The sequence below is a fragment of the Dermacentor albipictus genome, chromosome 2 (assembly GCF_038994185.2).
Source record: "Dermacentor albipictus isolate Rhodes 1998 colony chromosome 2, USDA_Dalb.pri_finalv2, whole genome shotgun sequence".
NCBI lineage: Eukaryota > Metazoa > Arthropoda > Arachnida > Ixodida > Ixodidae > Dermacentor > Dermacentor albipictus.
This window is the reverse complement of record NC_091822.1, coordinates 73,176,824-73,190,801: the sequence shown is the minus strand read 5'-3', so window position 1 is coordinate 73,190,801 and position 13,978 is coordinate 73,176,824. Positions and strand designations below refer to the sequence as shown.

Below are 13,978 nucleotides of genomic sequence, written 5' to 3'. Positions count from 1 at the left end.
TGGCCTACAATTTTCTACTCTAATGCTCCCTGTGGAGGATCAAATATGCCGCCCGCGCACGTGTCAGGCAGACATATCACTGTATGCCCGTGCTCACCTTGGGTGCTTCAGTTTCAGCAGCCACTTCTTCCTGTTGGGGCTTCTTCCACAGGAGCTTGCGCTTTTGCATCTGCTCTGTGTACTTGACGGCATTCACAGCTGTTGGGTTGTAGTAGCTGCACAGAGACAAAGCACACATGGGCTCAGACACGAATGCCCCGTAGTGGTACTAGTAGCATGACACTCGCGATGGCAGCCGAGGAAGCTGATGATTGTGGGTCGCAAGTTTGAACGTTCCAGCTATTGGGCCCGGCTGCTCGCCACTGTTGATCACTGCCAACAATGAAGGCAGACGGCCTGCAGTCGCCTTTAAAAGGCCCCTCACCAGGCCCCGTAGCAAATTTTGGTTATAAGCTGCAAGTTGTTCCGTGCTCTCTAGAGAGCGTCCTGCTTCAAAAAATTTTCAAATCTGCTGATTAATAGCCGAGATACAAATATTTCAGTGCCGCGAACCCATTTCAGCAGGCTAGCTCCACTGCATAGCGAGGCTCCTTCTCCAATCGCCCAGCCTAGCCTCTGCAAGCGAAATTCCTTCCCTGCGTTCTCCCATGCCGGACCTCGAGGATTGCGTGACACATACGTCATAGGCTCCCCCCTGCCATCATTTATTTTTTTTGGCACTGCGCATTTCAGCTGGCGACGTTACGTGCAGTGCATGATTTTGCGCGCTGTGCACAAGGATACATGACTAGCGGTATAATTCAGCGCTACACGAATACCTTAGGCAGAAAAAGCGGATCGCAGAGCATGATCACGCGCTGGAAGACGGTAGAAGATTGCATAGTTTCGGTACCTGTGTACGTGACTTCACAGCAGTGGGAACAAACGGACGAAGTGGAAGTAATCTCTCTTGCTTTGGTGCAAAGTAAAACAAAGAAACATGCAGACATTCCCCTTGCATGTTTTATTATTTCCCTAAACATCAATTTGTCAATTCAAGCAACAGATCACACAAATAACAGATGGTGCCTTGAATAATTCTCGAAGTCACGTGGCACCACGAGCAACGCTACACAGCTGACCCGAGTATGTAGGTGCAGGGACGCGAGTACGTTACCGTCTGGCTTGGAGCGCAGCGGCCGCGAGAAGGAAAAACAGCGTTCGGATTGAAATTTCAGACATTCCCGCGGCTTGTAGCACTGTAATTCTTTGCAAACATGATTGTTAGCGCGCATTGTATGCTCTGCGCTTGTCAGCTCAAAATGAGCCAGACCTGGTGAGGGACCCTTTAAATGTCAGTGAGGAAACACACGATCGGTTCCCCTCAAGTGTATGCAGACAGCCTGTGCCACTGACCAGGCTACAGGCAGCTACAATCAAGCAACACAACTATTCTTTAACTGTGCATTACATACTGCATTTGTACTAGGTCGAGAGTGTGCCTAGCCCACACACACATCTCGAGGTGGACGCGAACCTGCAGAACTTAAGGGGGGACGTGGGTCTTGAAACGGCCAGAAATCACAGTCTATTTTCAGAAAAGTGCACTTTTGCTACATTTATACATTCAAGAATCCCTCTGCAAAATCTAGAAGCTAAATTTAATCGGAAAATAAAAAATTGTGCTTAAAGGGGCCAGGGTGAACACGAAATCAGCAAACTTTGGTCAAAAATGTTCAAACTTCGCGCTGCCGCTATTTGCGAACACGGTGGCCGGTGACCGCCATCTTGCGCTTGTTTTGAAGCTGTTTTGTTTGGGCACATTTTGCACCAGTTCAAAGTGGCGTCGGTAAAGGGAAGCCGACGCTATCGCGTCATTTCTGAAGGATGCGTCTGTGGCGCTAATTGGCCAAAGCGTGCACACCCCCCCGAGCACCTCACTCCTATTGGTCTGGCACTCCTTGGCGCGCGCTCGACTGCTCTCACGTTTTGGTACGTTTGTTTATCTCTGGTTTCATCACGCTGCTGTCTATGTTGTCTACGGTTGTTCAGCCGCTTGCTTCGCGACGACCTTTGATAAGCTGTTCATTTCGCTGCCCGGATGGCTGGAAGAGATTGTCGTCTCAAGGCTACTACGCGTCAAGCGGCTGTGGAATGCGCGACGGAAGGCGGCTAGGCCTGTCATACTCGTGGAGTTTCCGGTTGCTGGTCTGCCTGGACATTCTACCGGATCGAGTTGCGAGCTGCAAACCAGCACGTCTAGGGTCAACACTTCCTCCGCCCACGTGTGTTGGCACAGATCGTGTAGGCACCGTTTCCTTCATGACTCAAGAAAGTAGCGAGCGCGCCGTGATCGCCGGAAAATGTGCCTGGCGTCGCAGTCTGCAATGGAGCGAAAGTTCACGCTGCTGGGTGTCGACATGAGAGAGGACGTCAACGACAGCGGAACCGAGTTCGCAATCGTGGATTTATCCGTCATACAAGAGTTCCTTGGACTTGTTCTGTGTACCGGGTGCAGCTAGAAAGCGATGATGCTTTCAAGGACCCCGCCAAGGAGTACGGGCTCTCAGCAATGTTCTGACAACGTTCTGTCATCATAATGCTGCAAGAGCAAAGGGAGAGCCTGAACCCAGGCACCACTACAACTTGCCAGAACATGTGGCAGAAGCAATGCTGCCTGTATATACGCGGCTATCTGAAAAAAAACCTGCTCTAAAGATGCCAGCGAGGCAAGACACAGAATTCGAATGGGAGCCTTCACTCAGTGATTTGGAGTGTCTTAAAGGAACAGCATGCATCTCTCATTGCCGTGCAAGCTGCTGTTGGGGAAGCTGTCCTACACTTCAACACTGGGAACCTGCTTGCGTCCACTGCAATTCTACAGCAGCTACACATGAATATTCCTGGTACTGCATCTCAGCGAGCAAAGGAGAAAGAAAGCTATCGGAGTGCTAACTCCAGCAAGAAGCGAGAAGCCTCTCTGAGTGCAAGGAAGCTGGCCAAACAGCGGCACAAAGATGGGATGCATCCAGATTATGCCCCTGGTGCATTTACTTGAGATTTTATTGCCATGTTCACAATAAAGATGTTGCAGAACGTTTTTCCTCGATTTCTCAAGACAACAATTCTGACAGACTTCCAATTTTGAAGGTAAAATAGCTTCTGTCCTATTTCAGCTATCAGCATATTTTTTTTTTTTCCACAAAGAGAAACGTATGCAGTAAGCAATGTGCCCCTTTTTAAAGCAGTACTCTTCTTAAGAAGTTTTTGAAATGGGTCACATGTTTGACATGTCAAGAAGGCATTTCTTTCTCAAAACTTTGATGAGCTCCAACTCTTGCTCAAATTAGCGTAGAACATCGATTAATACCTTACGACACTCCCTGAACATTCTAGATAGTCTTTATACTCAAACCATTGTGTTAGGAATTTCTGTTTAGATGCTAATTTTCCTCCAAACAAAGGACCCAGCTTAAGAGTATATCGGAAACTGCTTAAGCTATGGAAAAATTAATTATATTTTTAGAATCTGCATATTAAAATAAACAAAGTGTGACAATTTCGTTCAGATCTGTCCACAAATAAAGAAGCAGTCTTTCAAGTGTAGCCTCCCCCCTTAAGGGGGTATGGTAGGGTGCATGAACTATCTTGGTTTCAGCTTTATATCTCAACAACTGTTTTATATATTAGCGTCAACAACTGTTTTATATATTAGCGTGAAATTTTGCACGCTCAATAGCAATAGTGTTGGCCTTAATTGGTGTAATTTTTTACTGCAGGCCTTTTTTATTTTTTGTGTAGTTGAGAACCAAACTTTAAGCTATGATGGAAAATAAAATGTACCTTTTCTCAGAAACAAAAAGCAGCATTACCGTGAAATTTGGCACAATAATTCTGTATAATAGTGGGTTTAACTGGAACCTTTAAAAAATGCTTTGCTACATTTACGTCACAAGAAAAGAAATATTGCCGTCACACGTCTCGTACTGTGGAGGGTCTTTCTAATAATGTTTTCTTTTTTTTTTAGTTATAACCCAGTGATTTTTTCACACATTTAGGTTCAGATTACTTGCAAGGGATGTGAGTATATTCTGGGAAAATTTCAGCGTAATGGACTGAGTAGTTTTCCAGAAAAGGTACATCAAGTTCCGAAAATTTTGAAAAAAGTTATTTTGAGAAAAACGCATTTTTATGCTTGCACCTTCACTACAACCGTTCAGCATGCACCAGCAGAGTACAGAAATTTTCTGGCTTTTTTGGTGTCTTCCCCAAAGCCTTTCTTCAAGTTTACATAAACGTAAACATGAAATAAACATAATTACGTACACATTGAAAAAATGACGGAAAATAACATGTAAACAAACCCTCGAGTCTGTCACGCTTAAATACCAGGCGGCGCGCTTTATGGCGCCATTTTTAAATGGCTTAGAGCGCTCCTACGCACTCGCTGCTGCACTGTTTTGCTCCCAACAGTGTGTATTATTTTTTGTTGATGAAATAAAAAAATCAGTTTTTTGGTCGATTTGCCCTACTATACCCCCTTAAGGGGAGATGTGGGTCTTAAAACCAATTTTGTTAATTTTAGTGTGAACTGGATGATATTCAACAGTATTGTTCAGTTTTTTCTGCTGATTGCAAATATCTAATTAGATTTTGTATATCTTCATTAGAACAAATGATGCAAAGTTTTTAATTAAGAAATTCAGTCAATTTCTTACGGGACTTTTCAAAAACTTAACGTTGTCAAAAGCAAAAACAAAGTATACGGCCAGAACACTAGAGAGTAGCTCTAGCCGGTGATGCTATTTTTATTGTTCTCAGTGCACTTATAATGCAAAAAGACCACATGTAAACATAATTGCAATATATTTGCTAATTTTCATTTGTATTTAGTGGCAATTAAAATTTAGCCGACAACTTTAGAAATAAATAAATAGCATCACCGGCTAGATCCATTCGACACAAATATTTTGATACCAAACATTTTGCTGGTACTTAGAAAGAACATATGAAAATCCCCCGTAAGGCAGTGTGCGGTGACCAAAAAAATGAAGCTGAGAAAAACGAGTTTGAACTTTCAGTTCACTGTAACTTTGAATGGTTTAACAATATGGCAATATAAATTACATCACCATGTAGCCCTGTCTTTCAGCAACAAGTTCATGACATATATATGGCCATTGTGCAAAAATAACACTGAGATATTGGTTGCAACATCATGCATAGTCATTGAAAGCAATGCCAGAAAGCTAGCACCACGAGCTTCACATTCCTATTTTAGTTCCTTGTTGAACAGAAGGCACACAAATGGCATCCCTATGCAAGTAAAGTTGCACAGACTTCATGGCCACAACAAAATATGTCCTTTCCACAAAGTTTATGGCTACAACAAAAAATCTGGATCACATCTCAGTGGAGGTCGCCACATTTCAATGGAGCCGAAATCCAAAAAAAATTCACGTGCTTGTGTTGCAGCGCTTCTCAAGTGGTGAAAATTAATCCAGAATCATAACATGGTTTTGGAACGTAAAATCCCAGAATTCAAATTAAAAAAAATGTATATATCTCTTGCACACTCACAGAATTTTGCATTCAGCACAGGTCACACCAAGACCTATAAAAGCCCAGGACTGTAGGCCGAGTCTGTTGCTGGCTTGTGCCTCTTTGCAAGCTTGTTTGTCAAAGCATTTCTATTCGTGTGGTCCTTGTCGGACATGAGGAGCCTCCGACGATCCTTTTCAAGGCTTCGGCGCACCATACAGCTACCGGCACTGTAGCCCAGCTTCTCGGCTATTGCAGTGTTGCTTCTTGTTACACCCTGGTTGAATCGGCTGATGGCTTCAGCTGCTGCCCTCTGGACACAGTGCAGTGAGGCATGCTTAGTCTTCGGGGCTTGATCCCAGATCACGGAATGCAGGCTTTCACTGGCATTCTGAGTCACGCCGTCGCTGCACCTCTCTAAGAGGGCTTCCTCACCCAGCCGCTTGAAAATTGGCTCCAGAGCTTCGCACACGAAGTCGGGCAGGCTGTTTTTGTGTGCTGGAGGTTGCTCGCCCTTTGCCATAGCTCGGTTGTAGCTGCACCAGGAGTCTAACCCTTCGGGACAAAGGTCATGCTTGGGGGCATCATCAGTTGACGACATATGGTGCAGGGTAGCTTCAACTGCCCTCTTCATGCCTGGTACGTCATTCTTGTGACTCCTCAGGGCCCAGCCATAGTAATTTGTGATCTTCTTGATCCTGTCCTGGGTGAGCCGTCCCTTTCCACCAAGTGTCTCACCTTGAGCCTTCTTTTTGTCAACCAGCCCACGCAAGGCTGCTCCCATGCGCTTGTGCACGTGATTTATGCAGTCTTTCTTGTCTATCTTGATGAAGCCGTAAACAGCTTGCTCGGTCAAGGCGTGAAATGTCCTGCTGTCACCATCAGAGAGCATTGTCGTGTAACGCAGCTTGTACTTCTCAAGGGATCTTTGAAACATGAGCAGTGCAGCTTGCACCTCCATTTGCCCAGCATTACAGTCAATGTTTTTCTGGCACTCTGGAAGATGTTTTGTGTGCCAAGCCACATACCCTTGCTCATTGGGTTTTGGACCATGTGAGCAGCCCAAGCAAAAGTTTGACAGCACGACGTGGTCAACGACGAGCCCGGTGTACATCTCAATGATGCACCCAACAGCGACGTGCGAACTGCGGCCGCGTGTCAGCCAGGTTCCATCATAAATGACATCTATGTTCCCTGGTGGGTTTCCCAAGTCCTTGTACAGTTCTTTGATTTGGGCCACACTTGCAGCCTCACAATCTGTGGCAACACTGCTGCACGCTTGAACCATCATGTTCATATGGCCCTGATAGGTCTTGTGGTGTAAGCCACGATGAGAAATGTTCATTGCGGCAAAGAAGTCGGAGAGGGCTGTTGCTCCCTTACCAATGCTCTGCATGGCCTTCATAGCTCGGACGTTTACTTCGAACGGCGTTATTGTTGTGTCACCAGCCACTCTTGGGGAAGAAAATCGCTCTTCGCGCATGCCACACGTGGAGCACTCCAGCACAAGCTTGGCACAGAGCCCGTACACCTTGGCGGAATCCTTTGAAAGCGTCAGCGTTTTCTTGCCGCACTCGGGACACGGCATAAGTCCAAAAAAGTATTGTACCACGGATAAATCAACAATCGCAAATTCCGTTCCGCTGTCGTTGACGTCCTCTTTCGTGTCAACACCGAGCAACTCAAACTTGCGCTCCGTTGCAGACTGCGACGCCAGGCGCGTTTTCGCCTTGTCGGCGATCGCTGCGCGCTTGCTTCTTTCTTCGGTCGTGAAGAAAACGGTGTCTACACGGTCTGCGTCAACACGCGAGGCATGGGTGCTAGATGTGTTGCTGTTAGACGTACCGGGTTGCAGCTCGGAACTCGATCCGGCAGAATCTTCAAGCAGAGCAGCCGGCAACTCCGGGTGCATGACAGGCTTATCCATCTTCTGTCGCGCATTCCACGGCCGCCTTCGCGCCTTGCCGAACGCTTGACGCGTTGAAGTCTTCAGCCGACGATCTCCTCCAGCCATTCGGGCAGCGCAAAAGACACCTTATCAATCGTTGTCGAGAAGCGAGCGGCTGAACAAACTTTCACAGCGGCGGGATAAATCCAGAGAGAGAAACTCGCAGCGTGCACGAGAGCGACCAGCCTGTCGGGCACGCGGGAATCAGCACTCAAACGGCGCCAGACCAATAGGAGCGAGGCGCGCGGGGGGCGTGCGTGCTTTGGCCTATCAGCGGCACGGGCGCGTCCTTCAGAAATGACGCGATAGCGTCGGCTCCTCCTCACCTACGCCATTTTGAACCGGCGCAAAATACGCACAAAGAAAGCAGCTTTCAAACAAGCTCAAGATGGCGTCCGCCGGCCAACGCGTTCGCAAATGACGACGGCGCGAAGTTCGAACATTTTTGGCAATTTTTTGCTAATTCCGCGGCCACCCTGGCCCGTATAAGTGCGTTTTTTAATTATTTTTCGATTAAATTTAGGTTCTAGATTTCGCGGAGGGATTCTTGAATGTATAAACGTAGCGAAAATGCACTTTTCCGAAAATCGACTTTTTTGCGATTTTTTGTCATTTCAAGACCCGCGTCTCCCCTTAATGCATGAGTGGTCAGCTGAATGTTTAAGGAGTGAAATGCTGCAAGCAGTTTTCAAATCTCACAATAATTAGCAATTTAGCAGTTCATCAAAGTCCGTTGTTTACAGCATGGCTACTAGGTCACAAGAACAATAGGAAAAAAAATATAGGAAAATGAAAAACAAGAATCTGCTTGCAGCACTTTCAAGCTTTATGCATTTAGCTTCATATACCAAAAATATTACAGCTCTGGTTGTCCTTGATCTCGAGATATTGTTGCCACAAACAAGCAGGGTGAATGAAAAACATGTTTGGAAAAATTTGCAAAAAACGCACAACTTCATTTATACAGGAATATCATAAAATACCAGCCATAACAGGCTAGTACGCCCCTGGCAGATAGTCAGCTTGGGAACTGCTCCCTGAGTGGCGCTTTTGCAAGGCTCGATTCATGTTTTCGACAGATCCCCGCTTTCGAGCTGAAGCCTTCATTCGGATGCAGGAGCCGCCGGGGACCTTCTCCGTAGGCGTCGCCGCCGCTGGGAGGCGGCTATCAGAAGTTCAGAGCTGGCAGACCAGCTCTGGGCCGTCCGGCACGCCGAAGATGCCGCTTGAGTCCAAGGACTTCGAGCCGTCACCTAAGGCCACCACAGCAAGAACTGCCCGACTATTCTTTATTGAAGTTTCTTCTTCTTCATTCGCCGCTGGTCTTTCTCATTCATGCGGTCACTGCTTACTCTGCTGGGGATGAGGCTCAGCTCTTCAAGTATAAATTCCGACGCTCTGCAGTTGCCTGCATTAAACTTCAGCACTGCCTCTGCCACAGCTGCCTCCACAGTGAAGAGAGAGGCACGGCACTGCTTCGGTGCAGGAGACCAGATCATCGAGTGGAAGCTCTCGTTGCTGTTTGGGGTCTTTCCCCGTTGGCACCTTTCAAGCAGTGTTTTATAACTCAAGCACTCGTATATGAGGAGTAAGGCCTGGCAAACACGAGGAGGCAAGTTGCGAGGATGTTTCGGTACAAGCTCGCAACTGGCCTGTGCAGCATTTTGACGGCACCAGGAATTGGGGCCTGTTGGGCAAAGTGTGTGGTTTGCAACAGTGTTGCTGGAGGTGATGTGATGGTACGTATCCATCACTGCCTTGTGCATGCCATCCACATTTACTTTGTGCGTTTTCAGCGCCCACCCGTAGTACACGCTCAGCCTTGTAATAAGGTCTGCTGTCAGTCGACCCTTCCTGCCGAGGCTCTGAAAGCCCGGTGCTTCGTGCTTCGTTACACGGTTGCGCAAAGCTGTGCCCATGCGCTTTTCCAAATGATTTACGCAATCCTACTGGTCAACCTCTATGTATCCATACACCTTTTAGAGCGCAGCTCTTTGGCGTCCGTTCCTGGGTTTCGAGTCGTCGTCGTCGTCCTCGTAACCAGCTCGCCGACGAATCTGCTGCTCCGCCGCCGCGCATGCGCGCTGTCGGCTCTCCGGGCGAGGGAGGATGATGGAAGGGAGGAGGAGAGACTGTGGAGGAGGGCTGGCTACACAAATGGCTCTTTGGCGTCCGTTCCTGGGTTTCGCGTCGTCGTCGGCGTTATCGTCGGCCTCGTAACCAGCTCCGCCCCCCTTTCATCCCCCCAGCGCTAGCAGCGACCGACTGATACCGCTTTCGTGAGAACGCTACCGCACTCACGAAAGACGTCGTGCACTTCCTGCAACTCGCATTAACCGTCCATCGATCCACACCGATGTTAGTAGTGGGGGACTTTAATGTTGACATAAAGACAAACAGCAATTTCCTAACACTTATGCGGGAGAACATCCCGTTCCTCTCGCTCGTAACGCGTCCCACGGCTGTGACAACCTCGCGAGGCACTTGTATAGATCTCGTCTGAGAATCAAGCATTGGTGTACCAAGTCGAACATATATCAGTCTATTTCTCCGACCACAAAGCTTCCTTCATGACTGTCAAGAACTGTTAGTGGAGTCTTTGTTAAAGGAATACGTGTGAAAAATAAAAAAAAAAAATTCTGTGATAGCGCATACATATGTTGCTCGATTTCTTTGCCTCAATCTATCGAAAAGGTGAAACAGCTTATTTGCTGCGCTCAAATTTCGCATTAGGAAGTAACGTAATCGTCGGTAATTTTTTTTTTTCTCTTCTTGCAAGGCAAGCAGCAAGCGACTGTCCCCACCACTGAGCACAGCGGTGTAGCGAAGGTTGTGCCGTTCGAGAGACCTCCTGAAAAGAATAAGAGCGGCCTCCACTTCCATTTCTCCCGACTTCTATTCAGTGTTCTTCTCGCACTGGGACTAGTGACTGGCCTTCCAATCTTCGAAGGCAGGATTATCATCATCTTTGGGGCCTCGCTCGTATGCAGCGCAGAAATTGCTTAAGACAACATAGTTAATAACAAAACCAGTGAAGATTTCAATCACGGTGCCAACACCGATGTGCGAGGAATGTCTGTGGGTCATCCATGATCCATCGTGCGCCACCTCGATGTTTCCGGGATTGCTAAGGCACAATTCACTGTAAAGATTGCGAACCGACTGCGCACACTGGCTTGTCAGGTTGCGGGCCACGCGATCTGCTGCAGGTGCCAGCTTTCCCTTGTCTTCGTGTAGAGTCCGCGACGGCTTATGTTCATTATTGAGAACACATTATTCAGGGCTGTTCGGCAATTTCCAGTTGCCTGCATAGCGTGAGCAGTGAGAACATTCGCAGCAAATGGGCTAACTTTTTCTGCACCGCACATGCGCAGTGAGCTCCACTTCGACAACACCACACCACAGTTCCCGCACGTAAAAAGCAACTTGACAGCAAGTTCATATTCATGCTCCTCTCTGACTATATGCAAGTCCCCACTATATATTTTGCAATTGGCCACTGCAAGCATAGTCTTCACTGCATCTAAACTGACAATGGTAAACAGAGTCCCGTCAACAGGACACACCGCGGAATCGGTGCTATCGCCTAGTAAATCTAGCTTCCTCTCCGTCGCGAGAGTTGATGAGAGGCGCTGCAGTTTTTCTTGCGTTTTACTTTTGCCCTCTTCCAATTCTACTGGCTGCAGAAATTTCGTGTCGTGACGCACTCTACTTTCGGTACCTCCGTGAGGCGAAGAGGGCGAAGGGCTTGTTAGGCCTAGGCCTACATCGGAGTTATTGGCGATCGGATTGGCGATAGTGCCGGCGGGCGCCACAGTTTCGACGCTTTGCTGGGTTGTGGAGCGCTTCTTGCAGTTTTCAATCAATGTATGTCGCACCTTTCTTCCTAAATGGGCCATCGTGCAGAATATGGCGGATGGTGCATGGCTGACTGAAGCGGGGAGCAGACGACAAGAAAGGAATTCTGCCAATCGTATGGCGCCTTCAAGTCAGGTACGCTCAGTAACAAATAAGATAGCGTGCTGGGACGCTTCTTTGGCGCGGTAACTGAAGGAATCCAATGGCTGCATAGAGCATGCATTGGCGGCAAATTGGAGAAAAACGACTGCTCTTTGAAGCGAGACCAAGATGTCTGCGCTATGATGCATGAAACGGCAGCTGCGTTTTGTAGGAGAAGTGCCGTTTTAGTATTAATTTCGGCTCAAATTTTGCTAGTATCAATGAAGTGAAGGAAGACAATACAGTTTAGAAATTCGGTCTGGTTGCGTAAAAAGGAAATACGATTTTCAAAAAGTCAGTCTTGCTACTTTTTCGCCCAAAAGACCCGTGTCCTGCCTTAAAGGGCCCCTGAAACGGTTCGGACAAATTTTGTAGCCGCGTAGGGTACAGCTTAAGTAGAACATTCGCACCACAATTTAAGTGAAGCGTTACGTATTAATGGAGCTGCAAGCGATTAGAAGTTACCCTCCTTCCTAGCTATGCTTTTCCTCCTCAACTCGCTCGCCGAGCGAGCGGCGCTAAGCTCCGCCTTCACTGGTTCAGCGTCACGATGCGACGTCACATCGTTCACTTCCGGTTGTTTAGGAGCACGCCCCCTCCCGCGCGAGACCTCTCCGCTAGCCGCTTGGCCGTCGATCGAGAGCTATCGAAGCAGCGTGCGTTGCGAGCATTCTGTCGTAGCGCCTAACGTGTCCGGTACTCCGCTAAAAACAGGCAAGCCGGTCATTTCGGCAAATGACTGGAGGCATAAACTCAAGCTGATGAAGGAACTTTAGTGTAGACATACGTGAGCAGCCTGATCGGTCTGCACGGTCCAAACACTTGCTGGCGCAGCGCTTAACCAGTCAAACAAAGCGCTAATATTGCTCTAACCAAGTGTAAAGCATTTTAAACATTTATAAATCAACGTGTTGATGATTACACTCCTGCGAAAAATACACACCAGCAGCAAAGAATACACTTCGTTGCTGCTACTGTGTATGGTTGAGCTCTGTGCCACCAGGTGGCTGCACCGTGCAGACCGTTCACATTTGCCCTTCTGCTCATCTCGTGGCTCATCCCGGCACAGTCAAGCGGCCAGAGCCTGTCCCCTTGCGCTTGCGTTTGCCCTAATACAGTCAAACCTCGATATAACGAACACGCATATAACGAATTATTGAATATATCGAACTCTTCCGAAATATTTTTGTCAAACACATGTACATTTAACTTGCTATAGCGAACGCGGTATGGCATAAAACGGATATAACGAACTTCGCGACGCCAAGCCCTACCTCACTATAATAGCAGGCGGCAGGCTTCGTTGCACTACAAATGTGTTGTGCGGCGCAGCAAATGTTCAGGACTACCTTGCAGGCACTTACAGCGCCACTGCTGCGAAAGTCTCGCCCTCAGACGAAGCTCAGGCTGACCCTGTAGACGATGAGAACACTCCGACTTCACAAGAAGCACTTGCTGCGTTGGATTTACTGCGCCGCCACTGCAGTGCTATTGAGGGCAGTGGGTTTGCCCTTGTTGAGTTTTTGCAAACTGTGGAACAGGGCGTGATACGGAATGCGATCAACACCAAGAAGCAGGCTGCAATAACGCAGTTCTTTGTGTGTAAATAAATGAACGTCACCCAAGTAAGCATCATTCGAGTTGCTGTGCCTTCTCTGATTGAATTTTGCTCCTCTTGCATGTATTTTTTACGGAATTTTATATTACGAATTATGGATATAGCGAACTAATTTCCGACTTTTTAACTGTTCGTTATAACGAGATTTCACTGTACTGGACTCGCGGTTTGCAGGTCGCTAGGTTTGCAGTCCACAAGGCAACAAAGTCGAATCATAGTGCTCGCGAAAAGACTGAGACCGACTCTGACCGCGGAGCTCTCGTCAAAATGGAGTACGTTGTAACACAAGCAGACGACACTTGCTGTGTGCCGGAAGTGCTGAAGTGTACTAAAAAACTATTCTTGTGTATTCTCTTTAACTTATTTTCTTTTTACAAAAACAAAGTAACTAACATTCCAACTATTACGAGCATCATTTGTTCACCATAAAGTTGGAAAAATTATCGACCACGCGCCCTGGTCAGCCAATCAGATAGCTCGCCCATGTGACGTAATATGGGTTATTTGCATCATATGGGTAGGGGCGGCTTAAAATTCCGCCGAGCAGTGCGCTGCGATCGGCAGCGATGGGTATTTTTAAAACCTTATAATAAATTACACGCTTTACGCAGAGCACTTAGATGCATCAATTAATGATCAGAAGAACCTACTCTAACGACTCAGTACGTTTGTAGAAAATCGCCAAAATCGTTTCAGGGTCCCTTTAAATCCTCGAATCTAAAAAGCCGACCCAAGAGTTTGGCATATGATTATTTGAAAAAGAAGAAAGTAAAACTATCGGCCTAGATCCGAATAAATATGGTATGTTGACTTCACATTTACAGCCATAATTTGGCTAAGCAAAAAATAGGGGCAAAGATTTTTAGATTCATCCTCGTACATTGGTCTATCGT

At 47.3% G+C, this 13,978-nt stretch overlaps 1 protein-coding gene across 3 annotated transcripts in view; it reads right to left on the bottom strand.

The window, feature by feature from the left end:
* Positions 1-13,978, bottom strand: part of LOC135908205 (arginine/serine-rich coiled-coil protein 2-like) — a 38,829-nt gene that overhangs the window by 19,197 nt on the left and 5,654 nt on the right. For all 3 annotated transcript variants that reach the window (XM_065439959.1, XM_065439958.1, XM_065439960.1), the window contains one exon: positions 98-215. In XM_065439959.1, the coding sequence (XP_065296031.1) occupies positions 98-215 (118 nt within the window). The remainder of the gene's footprint in view (positions 1-97; positions 216-13,978) is intronic.